The following is a 14,544-nucleotide window of genomic DNA, read 5'->3' as shown; positions in this document are numbered from 1 at the left end:
CTCAAGCAAGGAACTAGTGGCATCAAAGGAAACAGACTTGCTCAAATCCTATGCTATCCAGCTTAAGATCAATGTACAGGCATTCAACTGTAAAGGCTAAAATTCAGATTTTGTAGCAATCGTAAAACATATGCTGGAAGTGATCATTTGCCAGACCTGTGCAAAATCATAGCACAGAACTATGGGGTGTGTTTTCAGCAGTTTACTCTGAATAATACACATTTGCCTGCAGCATGTTTTAGTGTTGTGTCCAGAACTAGCTGAATGGGTAAGTGGAAATCTATCTGGCAGCTCAAACATGATGCTTATACAGTCACCTCAAAGTAAATGGCAGCATATCAGACCAAGTACTGACCTTGTAAACTCAATAGGTTAGAACAGAAATTCCAAAACTATGGGTGATGACCCCCTCCAGGATCATGGGCTGAATATTTGGGCTCCTGAGCTCTGAAGCAGAATTATGCATGATGCTCCTTTACTACAGAGATCACTAATTTTTTAAAAAGCTATTGTTATAAATATCAACTGTGCAGAGACTTCGAGGCGTAGAAATGTACAGCATGGAAACAGACCCTGCAGTCCAACTCGTCCATGCCGACCAGATATCCCAACCCAATCCAGTCCCACCTGCCAGCATGTGAGTATCATATTGGAGGAGGTACTTTAAATGCACTGAGGTGACTGGTGGAGCAGTCCTGGGCTCAGTGCCAATACTCTGTTATATACATGATAATGATTCCTAGCTCAGCAGCCTCAATTGCTTCTGCTCAACAACTCCTGAACTCTGCTCAACAACACCACTCTCTCCCAGTGCCAGTCCTCATTCCTGGTTGCAAGCATTAAAATGAGTCAGAGTGGCAAAAGTTTTTGGATGCACTGGGTTAAAAATTGATGTGACATATTGGTCAGCCTTTGCCAAGCTTGAAGGTATAACAGGCAAATATGACATACAATGTCCAGGTACAATGGATGTACGACTGAGCAACAAAGCACCCAACTCCATTGGTAGCTGACAAAGTGGATTTAACTGCATTCTAAGATGAAAGGCAGGAGGGGTTAGACTGGACTTGAGGAAAATTCTTTTCACCCAGAATGTGGTGGGAATCAGGAATGGACTGCCTTGGAGGGTAGTTGAGGCAGGAAACCTCACAACCATTGAAGCATACTTGGATGAGTCCTTAAAACGTCATAATATCCAAGGCTATGGGCATAGTCTCAGAAAGTGTGACTGCTGCCGATTTAGAACAAACAAATACCAGATAATCACTTACCTTAGAACAGTTGTTGTTTCCAATTAAGGGCTGAACATTAATTCTGTTATGCAGAAAACTTTATGTGGGCAAGTTACCTCTTTTTTTTGAGGCAAACTTTATCTTAAAGGAGAATGTATCCAATATGGTATTTGTATGTGTAGAGATATGAATTGCAAACTTGAAGGTCATTTAATAAACAGTGTGCTAATAGCATTTTAAGACAAATTATCAATGCAGTAAATGCAGGGCGGCACGGTGGCACAGTGGTTAGCACTGCTGCCTCACAGCGCCTGAAGACCCGGGTTCAATTCCCGACTCAGGCGACTGACTGTGTGGAGTTTGCACGTTCTCCCCGTGTCTGCGTGGGTTTCCTCCGGGTGCTCCGGTTTCCTCCCACAGTCCAAAGATGTGCGGGTCAGGTGAATTGGCCATGCTAAATTGCCCGTAGTGTTAGGTAAGGGGTAATGTAGGGGTATGGGTGGGTTTCGCTTCGGCGGGTCGGTGTGGACTTGTTGGGCCGAAGGGCCTGTTTCCACATTGTAAGTCTAATCTAATCTAATCTAAATTAAATATTGTATATACTTAAATAACCCTCTCAGTCATTGTGCTTCAGTGAATAAATGTACAATGTGATAGGGTACATGACCACATAGAGCATGTTTTACCTTTGCTTGCTGCTACATTAGCTAATGACAAAGAGGCAGCCCTGGGGAATGCCACTACTGACCTCGACTCCCAAGCTAGCAAAGCGAGTGGTGTAATTGCTGTCCAGCCACTCCATTGTTACATTTGTGTGTGTGTGTGTGGATGTAGACTGTTTGGGTTAGGCATTCAATTGACTCAACAGTAGCTGCTTTCTTGATGTAACTTGAAATCAGTCTCAAATGCTTCATGTATGGAAGTAAGTCACAGAAACAGATACCGGGGTCGTGGAGAAAGAGATTAGAGGGATGCACTGAAGATTGAAGCCACTGTCAAAATGCGAGGTTTCAGGAAGGCTTTTAAAAGAGAGAGAAGTTGAAATTTTGAGTGCTATATGAAGAGAATTCCAGAAACAGGAGCAAAGGTAACAGAAGATTATCCTTGAGAATGTGCAAATCTTTAGCAGAAATATCATCATGTAGGAGTCAGTTCCTGTTGCTTTACCCATATGTTAAGATTTAAATAGTTGCTTAACTGGGGTCATGCTCACAACATTCATTTAATCTGTTCTCTATTGTCCATTCCTCGTAAAATATATAGATTTCAGGAAGATACTCCTTACTCTTATTCTGGATTTTGGTTTGTATTCTTCTGGCAATAATGACCATAACTTGAGTAATCCAGTCAAATGGGTGCTATATGTAACTTTCTAGTAAGTTCTCCTTGAAAGTTGGCAGCATTGAAATTAATAACTAGAAGGAGCTGGCTACCAAACATTCAAAATGACAGCTGTCCATCAAGCTGCACTGGGATTTGAGTCCAAGTGCCTTAATGATGAAGCTGAGCAGCAGCAGCAGAGCAGGAATCAAAAGAGAGCAAATCCAGCAATCCAGGCCCTGTTAATTCAAGGCAAAGCTGCACCTTGTGTCTTAAGATCTGTGGGCCAAGGATGTCTGTCAGGGCACATGAAGATATATCCCAGAAACACATGTCCCTGAGGTTCACCCTTGAATCGAGCGATAGCTGACAGTGATATGTGCCAGATAAATTACCAGGGTTTCAATGCTGTAATGTGAGCACTGTGATGTGTTGCCTGGGCTGCTCGGTGTCAATCGAATGTTGGTTTTCTAAGGCCACTCTATTTCTAATTTTGAGTCAGTGTCAGGGATAATCAGTTTCAGGATTATCACTCAGAATAAGAAAATACCCCTTTTTACGGAGAATTGTTGGAGCATGAAATGCTTTTGAAGAGGGATTGATTAAGGTACAAGACATTGCATCTTTTAAATGAAAGTTGGCTAAATATTTGAAGTAGACAAAGGTACACAGCTACAGGGAGAGAGTGAGGCCGTCAGTTTAGTTTTGGATTGCTGTATTGAAGTGTCAGCACAGATATGATTAATCAAATAGTCTTCTGTGCTGTTAATTCCTATTATTTTAAAAACCTTCATGATAACAGCAACTCTGCAACGATAAAGCTGAAAGTAAGTCTGAGCTGACTTGCATCTATTCTACTGATCTAATTTTTGTTAACTGAAATGTCCAGCAAATACTCATTCACTCTTTATGTTAATCTTTGTACACTTGCCTTGATTAATATTTGCCTATCTGTTAAGTATTCCTCTTTTTAATTTCTTGTTTTCTTTTTCTTTCTATACATTTTATTTTGCGGGGCAGTATTCAGGGTCAAGGGGGCTCAATGACCTACTCTTCCATGAATATGCCTGCCATGGTTCAATTCGGAGCAATCTTGGCTTTGAGCCAAAGGTTGTGGATGCGAATCCACTTATCATTGATCACGGGACACCTGATTTCGCAGCTAAATTTAGCCTTACTGATGACCTTGTGGGAGCACTGTGAAATCTCGGGATGGTTCTGTTGTTGACATTCGCTCGAGAAGCTGGATTGTTGACTTGCTGCTAATTGGCAACTTGTTAGAGAAAGCAGTGCTCCCAGTAGCTGATCTATGGAACACATTTCAGGTTTGGAGCAAGAGATGCACGAGGGATATAGGAGCAGGAATAGCCCATCTGCTTTGCAATTTAATGAGATAACAGTTGATCTATCTCTCCACCATTTTCCTGCACTAACTTCATATACTTTGACTCCTTTAATATCTGGAAATCTATTGATTGCTGTCTTGAACACAGTCAATCCCTGAGCCTGTACAAACCCCTGAAATACAGAATTCCTAAGATTCTCCATCCTCTGATTGAACGTTTTTCCTCAGCTCATCCTGACAAGACTGCCCACTATTCTGAGTCTGTCTCCACCGTCTTCTGAATCTCACAGCCAGAAAAAGTATTTGTCCTCCTCCTACCCTATTGAGCCCTCTAAGAAATTTATATGCTTCAATAAAATCCCTTCTCTTTCTTCTGAACTCTAGTGAACTCGCTGCCCACGTGAGTGGTTGAAGGAAGGGAAAAGAATAACTCAAATTGGATATGCACTATGGGATATAAATTTACAAGTTTCAGGGATAGAGCAGGAAACTGTGTCTGATCAGATTGCTCTATCAAAAGTTAGCACAGAATTGATAGGCCAAATGGCTTGCTTCCATCTGCCAGCTCAGCTGAAAACACAAAGGGAACTTATTTCTCAATGGTTTTAGTGCCTGATTCTCCAAGTCCCTGATATATTTTTGTAAAACAGTAAATATCACCCCAAGGGAGAAAGCTGGAGGGAGTAAGCCTGTGAGCCAGAGTGCTTGCACCACCCTTCTCTCCTGCTATCTCACACATGCTTTCGTGGCTCAGGATCTATGAAAATCAATTTCCTCCATGCCATCTCCACTCCTGTAACAATGAGCATCTTGCTTCAGGAATTTTGTGCCACAGGAAGTGATTGAGGGCAAAGCATTGAATGTTTTCGAGAATGAGTTAGATGGATTTCTTGGGCTAAGTGAATCCAAGGATGAGGGGAGAAAGCAGGACCAGCTACTGAGTTGGATGATCGGCCAGGATCATAGTGAATAAAAGAGCAGGCTGGAAAGGCTGAGTAGCCTACTCCTGTTTGTACTTTCCTTTTTTTTCTCCATTTAATTTATCTTTCATTTATTCACTATTGATGATCTCTTACTTAACCATGACATTCCTGTTGTCTCTACTCAGTTCTCTCTATCTTTCTGTTTGGAAATAAATCTCCCTGAAACATATTATAATTTCTCCAACCCATTCTTCTATTTTTAAGCTCCACACCCTGACCCCTTAACAAATCCCAAGTCAGCAGCTGCCGTTTTGCGTTTGTCAACATGAAACACTGAACTGTGTCAGGCATACTTCAGCATTGCAAACTGTTACCTATTTGTCCAGGACGTAAGTATGTGATGTGAATTCAACATCACAATGAACATGGTCAATATATTACAAGTGAAATAATTATTGAAACTGATCATTGAAATCTGCACATTTTCTGAGTGGGTAGGATGTCGTATTCATGACCAAGGTTGAGCAAGTGTGTGGGATAAGCAGGATTGAGCTTGTCAGCTTCTGTTCCTATATTAAATTAATTTAGCTGCCACTGCTATATTTTATATAAGTCAAATTTGGAGGGGTTAATAGTTATTTCACTGAAGATTAATCCACTTTTAAAGGGATTAATGGATTATCTGTGACATAGAATGAATGTTTTCTTATAAGGAGGCAACTGTTTCAGGCGAGAGTCGCTCTGATGTAAGGGGGAATTCTCCTTTAATGCATGAATTTTCAGTTCTTTATATAGAATTTTTAGATGTACTAAGAATTTGTGACTGTTAAAAATTAAATAAGTAATAAATGAGATTGATTGACCAATTGTTAATTTGTATTGATTTACACTTGAGGAAAATATACTAACTTATGACTTTTTTTTATAACAAAATGATTTTGATTCCTAGGAGGTTGGCTTGAGTTATAAACAATGAGGTAGACATGTCTACAGGCACAACTTCAATGGACTTGAACACATATTTCCCAGACCCTGAAATGGCGAGACAGTTGGGAAAATACAGGGAGAATGAAAAAATAATAAGTTTCTCAACATTGAGAACAAAACATCTGATTCCAGTTTAACATTTCAACAATTAGATGAAGTTTTCACTCGAGAATGGTGAAGGGTTGATTTGCAAGCATTAACATTTTCATCATTGCTTCAACTTGCATTGTTTTCTTCAGGTTGCTGTTTTGCCAGGCAGTGGTGAAAAGCAGTTGCTATTACAGACTCTAAGATCTGAGTAGGTACCTGGTGGCTACAGTTTGCTGGTGTCTTCTAAGGACACACATTTGATGAGTGTTCTCCCAAGGTCTCACTTCATGGGCAGTGACCACCTGCATCCTTTGTTCGTGGACAATGGCATTGTTAAAACACTAGCCTCACCGCATCATCATTGCACACCCCTGACTGGCTTGTAATATATTAAAGGCCTCTGTCAGTCAGTAAAGATGGTGAGGTATCCTGGGTGAGTGAATACAAAGTGTTAAGGACAGGAAGATTGAGTAGTTTGGGGTGGGTGTGAGGGCCATTGACAGCAGATACTGCAGGCAGTATGCAGAGTGAGCCTTGTACCATGGTAGAGTTAGAATGAGTGTGAAGAGGCGGAGAGAAGATGTTGGTACTTAGCTTTGTGAAACACTTAACTTTGTTAACCTTCATGCAGCGCTTCCTGACCTTGGAAACTACACTGAGCTGGGTGACAGACAGCTTGGTGATTTGCAGGATTATGAATGTTCAGATAGATGGCTGCATCTTGCACTTTTACTTTGTTTGTTACAACTCCCTGTCACAGCTGGTGATCATTTGGTGGCTCTGGCAACGTATAAACTTTATTCAAAGAAGGATCATTACCTCCCAAATGTTTTCAGTGTCCGTTCACTTAGTTTGGAAGGCTCCATCAATGCTGCAATATGAGTTGCCTGCTGTGTAATGCTTCATCCTTCGCTTCCCCGATACAGCTCAAGCTGCATCAGCTCTTCATTTGATCCGTGCTTCACTGTGGGACTCCACCACCTTTTTAACATTATCTTGGACAATGTGAGAAAATCCTGACTTGCTGGCAAAGTCTCTGTATCTTGGCACAGATTTAGCAGGCTTATTGAAGTTGCAGAAGTCATGACTGGTTTCAGGGAGGCACATGCATCATATGCGCAATAAACATTTCATATTTTCTAATCTTACATGGGCAACTTTCATCACATTTAGAGGAGTAGCACACTGAGCACTGGCTTTTACCTTATCTTTGTTCTTCTTGGTGCTGCACACAACTGTTATCTAAAATCCAAGTTAATTTGTTATGGCAATAAATGCTGGCCTAGTCAGCAACATGCACATCCTACCAAAGAATTAAAGAAAAGTAAAATAAATATCAGGCAAAAAAAAAGCCACAATGTAATGTAGTTTTGGATAATTTATCATTTGCACTGTGAGCACATCTGTGGAGCGGGTTTGTTGTGTTTTGTAGTGTGTGGCTGAGCCACTATATGCTGCAAGATGCTTCCTCTGACACCACAGTGTCTGTTACGCATTGTTAAATATGGCTGCAAAACTTAAGCTGTGTAGTTCTCAATCACTTTACAATGTGTTACATAGTGCAAAGAATATATTACTGGGTAGTAACTTGTTTGATACTTAGTAACAAAACTGTCATTTGAATCTCGCTGGCCGAGCCAGTGACGCCTTCATCCTGCGAATGATTTTTAAAAGTCTATTTGATGGAGTATGAATGTATAGACTGTAAATAGCAGAGACCCCAGCACTGATTGCACACCACTAATCATCACTAAATTTGCAAGCTCCCTGCTTTATCTCAATGTGTCTCCTTGGAGAGAGGCTCCTTGTTTTCAGTCAGCATTCTTCTGGTAATACTTACTGTGTACAACTACTGGTGTATTTACTTCCAACCGCTGCAAGACACAATGAGAACACAAATACGCAGCACTACCATATTCCTTTTTTTCAACAAGTGGCTGTTTGCACATTATTAAAAATCATGTGGGTTGAAGGGGAAGAAAGGATTCACAATGCCTTCTTATTTTGAACAGACTTCCTGGCCTGCTGTGTAGAATATTTAGGATTTGTTTCTCCTCCAAAATAAAATAGTAATCTTTGAACATAGCAATTTGGAGTGAGTAAATACTCATACCAACTCTATAATTTATCCTTTGTATTTAAGACTGAGATGACTCAACAGCGACGCTATATTTGCATTTGGGGGATTTTCCAGTTTTGGCAAGTTGCATTTAGAATTAAATTGTGTGGCAAATTGTGTTTAAAAGAGTTAATACTCTATTAGTTCCAATTCAAATGAAAGATTTTTTTTATATAAATTGCCTGAAAAGGCTAGGATGGTATAGTAGATTTGAATATTATTGCTTCATCTTTTGTTTTGGGACCTGGCCAACTTTAGTTCAGTTTGCATCAGAACCCTCCTTGACAATAAAGTTAGAAGATGCATTCAATAGCATTGTTCAAAAGACAAATTGATTTGAAAACAAAAATGATGATAAAATGCCAACAATGGCCCAAAGTACTTCACAAATCAACATATAGGAGAAAGATGTACAAATAAAAGCAAAGTATTCTGGAAGATGAAAATCAGAAATGAAAACAGAAACTGCTGGAGAAATACTGAAGGTCTGCAGTATCTGTGGAAAGAGAAAGAGAACTAATATTTCGAATCCAATGTGACTCTTCTGCTGAGCTAACCAATCAGGACAGGAATTGCAGCATGGGTCAGTGATGTGTGCACAGTGACAAGATATGGCCAGCAACGCTGTAAAAAAGTCGTTGGTCTTCAGTGCTCTGTAAGACTAAGTGCCAGCATCTTCTCTCTGTAACTGCACAAATACACATGGTCACCTCCCACTCTGCCACTGTACATACCTCTCACAAACGCTCATAGACTACAACTCTCACAACTCCCATGTCCATTCAACGGCTCACTCTCCCACATTAGTATTTCTTCTTGCCCTCTGCCCAGACCCCCAAACTGATGTCTCAGCAGCACTATGACTGACCTATCAGCAATCCCCAGATTATTTCCACTTCACTTGCAAGATTAACTGTAGCCATGCTTGGCACTGTAATTAGGGGATCTCCTGACTGACTGTAGTCTCCCTTCATCCTACTAAATATTCTTCCTCTTTGACTTTCACACATCACCATTTAATTAAACACTTGGCAGTGTGTTTGCCATCTAAGCTGCTGGCACCTACTGCAGCTCTGTCATTGATTTAGCACTGTGCCATGTAGTGAGATGTCCACCTCCTGTCTGACTGATACATTCACAGTTCAGTGCTCCCCACTGTCACAAGCTGCCTGCCTCTTCCCTGTGCTAAAATCAAACTAAACTGCAGGGACTGGCAGACTGTGACTGAGCTCATGACCTTGTGTGCTAAGAAAGCAATGTTACCAACAGAGAGGCTAGCAACCTGTAACTCGGTGCTGAAGTGGGTGAGCACGAAGAAAGCAAGTGAACAGCCATAAGGTGTGTGTATCCATGTTGTAGTAAGTATCCTGTGTAGATGCATGGCTGTCCCGATAAGCAAAGTGACCTGGGTAAAAGCATGCATGTTGAGGGTGACAGGTCAGCTCCAGAGGAAAGCGTTGAAGCTCATGCTGAAATGGCAGCTGAGTTGGCCTAAGAGCTGGCATTGGTGATCTGGTGAAGCTGGGGGTCGGCCAATACTCAGTGATGTTGATGAAGGCTCATGGAGGATGGCAGCCATGCAGCATGCAGAAGAAGCAGTTGTGTGATGTCCAGGACAGGCATTCGGCAAACTGCACCCACTAGGTACTGCTCTGTTTTATGTGTCGGGAAGTTGTGCTGTTTTGCCTCTTGGTAGAGGAGAAGAGGATTGGAAGTGGGAAGTAAATAGGGCAAGTGGGTGCTTTAATGAGATACAAATGCAAGAAATGTATTAGTCACTGCTCAAAGGCAAGATTTTGAAGTTGCCGTTAAACTCAAAGAGAAAATTGGGAATTTTTTTCAAACTTTTTTTATTTTTGCCCTATTTTGCTCAGTTGGCTGGACAACTGAGCAAAATAGTTGGTTTACAATGCAGAGTGATGTTAACAGCATGGGTTCAATTCTGCACCAGATTACTCTGAAGGATTCTCCTTCTCAATCTCTCCTCTCCTCTGTGGCATGGTGATCCTCAGGTTAAAGTACCACCAGTTCTCTCTCTCTCTCTCTCTCTCTCTCTCTTTCTTTGTCTCACTCTCTCTCTAATGAGGGCAACCCTATGGTCTCTGGGACTACGGTGACTTTATCTTACTTACCTTACTCTGAGACTATACAGTTATTACTAGACTCTCCACAAGAGGAAACCCAGCTCTCTAGGTGTGTCAAGCCAAGCTGCCGAAGAATCTTATATGTTTCAAAGTGTGAGTTGGTTATGTGAGAAGGAAGTTGGGAAGTGATCTTTAGAGTAGATTAAACAGACCCAAGGCCTATGTAAGAATTCCAGGGTGGAATGACTGTGGTAGAGAAAAAATGAAAATAAATGATTGTTGATGATGGATGGAATTTAGGATTCATCACAGTCTATTTTATTCATTCAGTGGATGTGAGCAAGACCAACAGATGTTACCTATTCCCTAATTACCCTTGAGCTAGTAGTGGTGAGCTACTTTCTGGAAATGCTACAGTCCAGTTGGTGTACATACATCCCAGTGTCTAAATTTGTAATGTCTAACTTGACGGCAACTTTAGGAACAACCTCGTTTTGCAGCAAGAGAGCAGAGATGCGGGGGAGCTGAAAACATTGTTAAGCTGAAAATTCTGGCTTATCTATATTACTCCATATTAAATAAGCAGGCTAACAGTAAAGAAATCAAGTTGCCAAGATACATGGCACAAATGTAGAGATCAATGTAATTTGCACCATAAGAGCTGTTTGCAAGTCATGAAATGATATTGCTGAAGGGCAGCCTGAAAAGTAACAAAAAGAGGGTTAAGTATGGGAGGCTTGGTTTAAGTCTCACCTGCTCCAAAGGTGTGTAGAGACCAGGGAAAAACTGCAGATGCTGGAATTCAAAGTAGGCAAGCAGGGGGCTGGAAGAACCCAGCAAGCAGGCAGCAACAGGAGGTGGAGAAGTCCCAAAACGTTGCCGCCTTCACCTCCTGATGCTGCCTGGCTTTCTGTGTTCTTCCAGCCTTCTGTTTGTCCATCAAAGGTGGATATGACACCACTGAACAAGTTGATTAGAAAATATCCAAAACTTTGAAGGCATTGTTCAGTGAGGTGTCAACTAGCCATTTCCAGAAAAGTATTTGCTATTTTGGGAAACAAGGGTGATCCTGTGAATTTGAATAATGGACAAAAAGCATAGTAAGGGAATGTCCTGGTCAACGTTACCAAATGCTGTGGAAAGGGATTGTGCATTTTATAACAGAAGAAACAATTTTATTCCATATGTGATTAGTAATCCTTCAGCTCTGCGGGAGAGTGCTGACCAAATTGAAGGAAATCATGTAGAGTCGTATTGGGACTTGGAAGGCGCAACATGTGAGGTTTTGATGGGTGGATATCAGATGGTAGTAATATCTGAAAACCCATATTATTGGACTGAAATTGGGACAGAATTAAGAGAAATTGTCCATCTACTTAACAATGTTGCATCTTGAGTTTTGTAAATTCATTCATGAGATGTGGGCATCACTTGCTCATCCAGCATTTATTTCCCATCCCTAAATTCCACTGGAAAGGTGGTGATAAGCTGCCTTCTTGAACTACAACAGACCTTGGAGTGTTAAGTCCACTCAGAGTGCTGTTAAGAAGAAACTTCCTGGATTTAGACCCAGTGAGAATAGAGGAACATTGTATATGTTTCTAGTTCAAGATTGTCAGTGCCTTGGAGGGAAGCTGCCAAGTAGTGGTGTTCCCATACATCTGTTGTGCTAATCCTTCTAGGTGGTAGAGTTCTCGGTTTAGAAGGTGCATTCAAAGGAGCTTGGGTGAGTCGCTGCAGTGCATCATATAGATGCTACACAGTGCTGTTACTGTACATCAGTGATGATGAGTGAATGTTAAAGTGGCGGAAGAGGTAGCAATCAAGTCTGCTGCTTCCTGTCAGAGTATAACTTGGTGTCATGTGATTTCAACTTTGTCCATCCCAGACCAACCCCGCGCCTCCACCTCAAAGCTTCTTGAGTATCATTTGGAGTTGCACCTATCCAGGCAAGTAGAGGCTATTACATCACACTCCTAACTTGTACCATGTGGATGCTGGACAGGCATGAGGGAGACAGGAAACAAGTTATTCACTCCAGAATTGCCAGCCCTTGACTTGAATGAGTCATTACATCTGAGCAAGAGGACTTGTTGCTTACATCAGCTGCCCTTACTGGAAAAACAATGCTGTTGCTCAGCATTGTCACCGTTCATTTGTACAGGTGTAAAATTTCCATTGAAAATAGAAGTCTGCTGGAAGATACCATAGAATAGAGCAGCATATTGGACTATTTATTCCTTGCTGTGAACTACTGTAACTAACTGAAGCCTGTAGTGCCTGAAGGTCCTCAATTCCACTTGTGCACTAAGGTAGTTGAGGAAAGGTCCAGAGGCAAGGTGAAGACGTTTTTTTAATCAAATTGTGTTGTTTTCATCTGGAATAGACTGCCTGGAGGGATGTGGAGGCAGACTTGCTAGTGACTTTCAGTAGGGAATTGGATAGTACTTGGAATGGAAAAACGTTCAAGGCTATAACAAAATGGGCAGAGAAGTTAGACTAACAGGATAATCTTTGAAACTGCAAGTTCACAAATGATAGGCTGGATAGATTCCTCAATTTTATGGTTATCAAAACCTGTTTTCAAATCAGTACAGTGTCATAATAAAAATAATTTCCTTACATAATAAAACTGCATGGATTGGAATGGTTTTGTTTTACAGTTAACTGTGCTTTATGCTATTACAATATTTATTTTTGAGATGTGCACTCATCTTATAATGTAATTATTTGAAACCAGTCCAGAAATCTAAATCCGTTCTTTTTTGGAAGCATTAACAATGTGTTCAGTGTTGAATAGTCAGTGATTTTTTTTCTTTCAGAAGCAAGAATCACCTCAATCATTTCTGTAGCATGCCTCTTTTAACCTGAAATACTGTTAGCTATCCGGATGAGCCATTTAAATATGGATGCTAGCTGCTGATATTTTCCAGTTATGTTTGTCAGTCTAGGATTTGTGCCTGAGGACGAAATTTGCTCAATTATAGAATTGATTTGCGTTTTGTCTTCACCCATTTGATGGGCACTGGAATTTTTCCACATCAGCAAGCTCCTTTCATAAGCCACCAAAAGGTCACACCCGCCTCTAAACAGCTCTGTTTCCCTGTGTGGCTCCGGTATAATTGGCTGATTGTGTTTGTGGTGATTGACTCATCCCTCCCCCATCGCAGTCCCAGATAGATGCTAGCTCCCGGAGGAGAATCTCTGCGATCTACTCTGCTCCTCACAGACGAAGGCAGAGCCATTACGCAGTTTGCAGCTGCTGCAGAAGCATCCATTTTTGTGTGATACCAGCTTCGTGCCTGGCAGGGGTAGCATTTGTCCTTCCAGATGCTGTAAATCTGAATTCTGTACGACAGCCCTTAATTCTTTCAGTCAGCAGTGGCAGCTTTCATATGATGCGCTGAGATGGTACACCAGGAGAACTGTGCTTATCAGGTAAAGATGTCGTGATACATGGAAAGGTGCACTTGAAGTCTGCTTGGCTTGCTTTCTGAACAGCAGCGCTTTCCTACACGGTGTACTCTGCTTGTCCTTAATAACGTTGATTTATCTTTAAAAGGAGCTTTTGAAATATTTTCTGCAATTATTTTCGTTTGGTAGAATTGAATGGCTGAGTGTAAAGCTTATGCAACAATGCATTGTAATGTAGAATTTATCAAGTATATACGTGGAAGAGGAGGGCGAAAGAGAAAGAGAGAAAAAAGATCAAATACAGAGCCAGAGGGAAGCTAAATTCATCAGATTAAGACATTGTTCCAAGACAAAATGTGCATTGTCACAAAACATTAATTGATGTTTTAGTTACATAATTGGGGGGAAATGCATTTGGGACACTCTGATAGATTGCCCAGTAGCAATTAAAGTTTTTATTCTGGTATTACAGTAACTAATGAGTTCATGTCCTTTGGGAATTCTGACTGTTGGAGAGTATGCAGCAATGTCTCTTTGTAATTTCTTAGCTAGTGTCCATTGAAAAATAGCCATGCAGTAAATAATATGATTGTAGGTGTTGCTTCTGTTGAGGGTAAATAAGTATTAAATATGTGTGCCTTTCTTAAATAATTCATGAATTTTGATTGTATGCAGATCATGATCAATTTTCTAGATGGAATGTCATAATCAAACTATTTCAATACAAGGTAAAATAAGCTAATCGTGCCACAAAAATAAATGCCCTAAAAGGAATTGATCTGCTGAGTTTGTGTCCTTTGGGAAGCCAGTAGCCCTGTTTCTTTGTGATATTTCAGTTTCAATGTTGAAGTGCTTTACTTCAGTCACTGGAATCCTTTAGAGGCCTGGCTACGTCAATGCTCTGTCTGGACATTTACAGTAAATTGAGGCTGTCATCAGTCATTAGTTTACAAGCATAATGTGGTACCTCAAAATTGCAAATGTGTACAAAAATAAATAATAGTTTTCATTTACCCCAAGAATAGAAAGT

The 14,544-nt window shown here is 40.8% G+C and overlaps 1 protein-coding gene across 5 annotated transcripts in view; it reads left to right on the top strand.

Moving 5' to 3' along the window:
- The window catches only part of schip1 (schwannomin interacting protein 1), a 167,188-nt gene that overhangs the window by 62,755 nt on the left and 89,889 nt on the right, over positions 1–14,544 (top strand). The window contains exon 1 of one of the 5 annotated variants that reach the window (XM_060834203.1): positions 13,302–13,538. The exons of the other annotated variants lie outside the window; for them this stretch is intronic. Within the exon in view, the coding sequence (XP_060690186.1) occupies positions 13,509–13,538 (30 nt within the window). The 5' untranslated portion in view covers positions 13,302–13,508. Of the gene's footprint in view, positions 1–13,301; positions 13,539–14,544 lie in introns of those variants that run through there. 5 annotated transcript variants of the gene reach the window in all.

The sequence above is a fragment of the Hemiscyllium ocellatum genome, chromosome 13 (genome assembly GCF_020745735.1).
Source record: "Hemiscyllium ocellatum isolate sHemOce1 chromosome 13, sHemOce1.pat.X.cur, whole genome shotgun sequence".
Lineage (NCBI taxonomy): Eukaryota > Metazoa > Chordata > Chondrichthyes > Orectolobiformes > Hemiscylliidae > Hemiscyllium > Hemiscyllium ocellatum.
The sequence above is the reverse complement of the archived record's forward strand: the minus strand, read 5'-3'. Positions and strand labels throughout refer to the sequence as shown.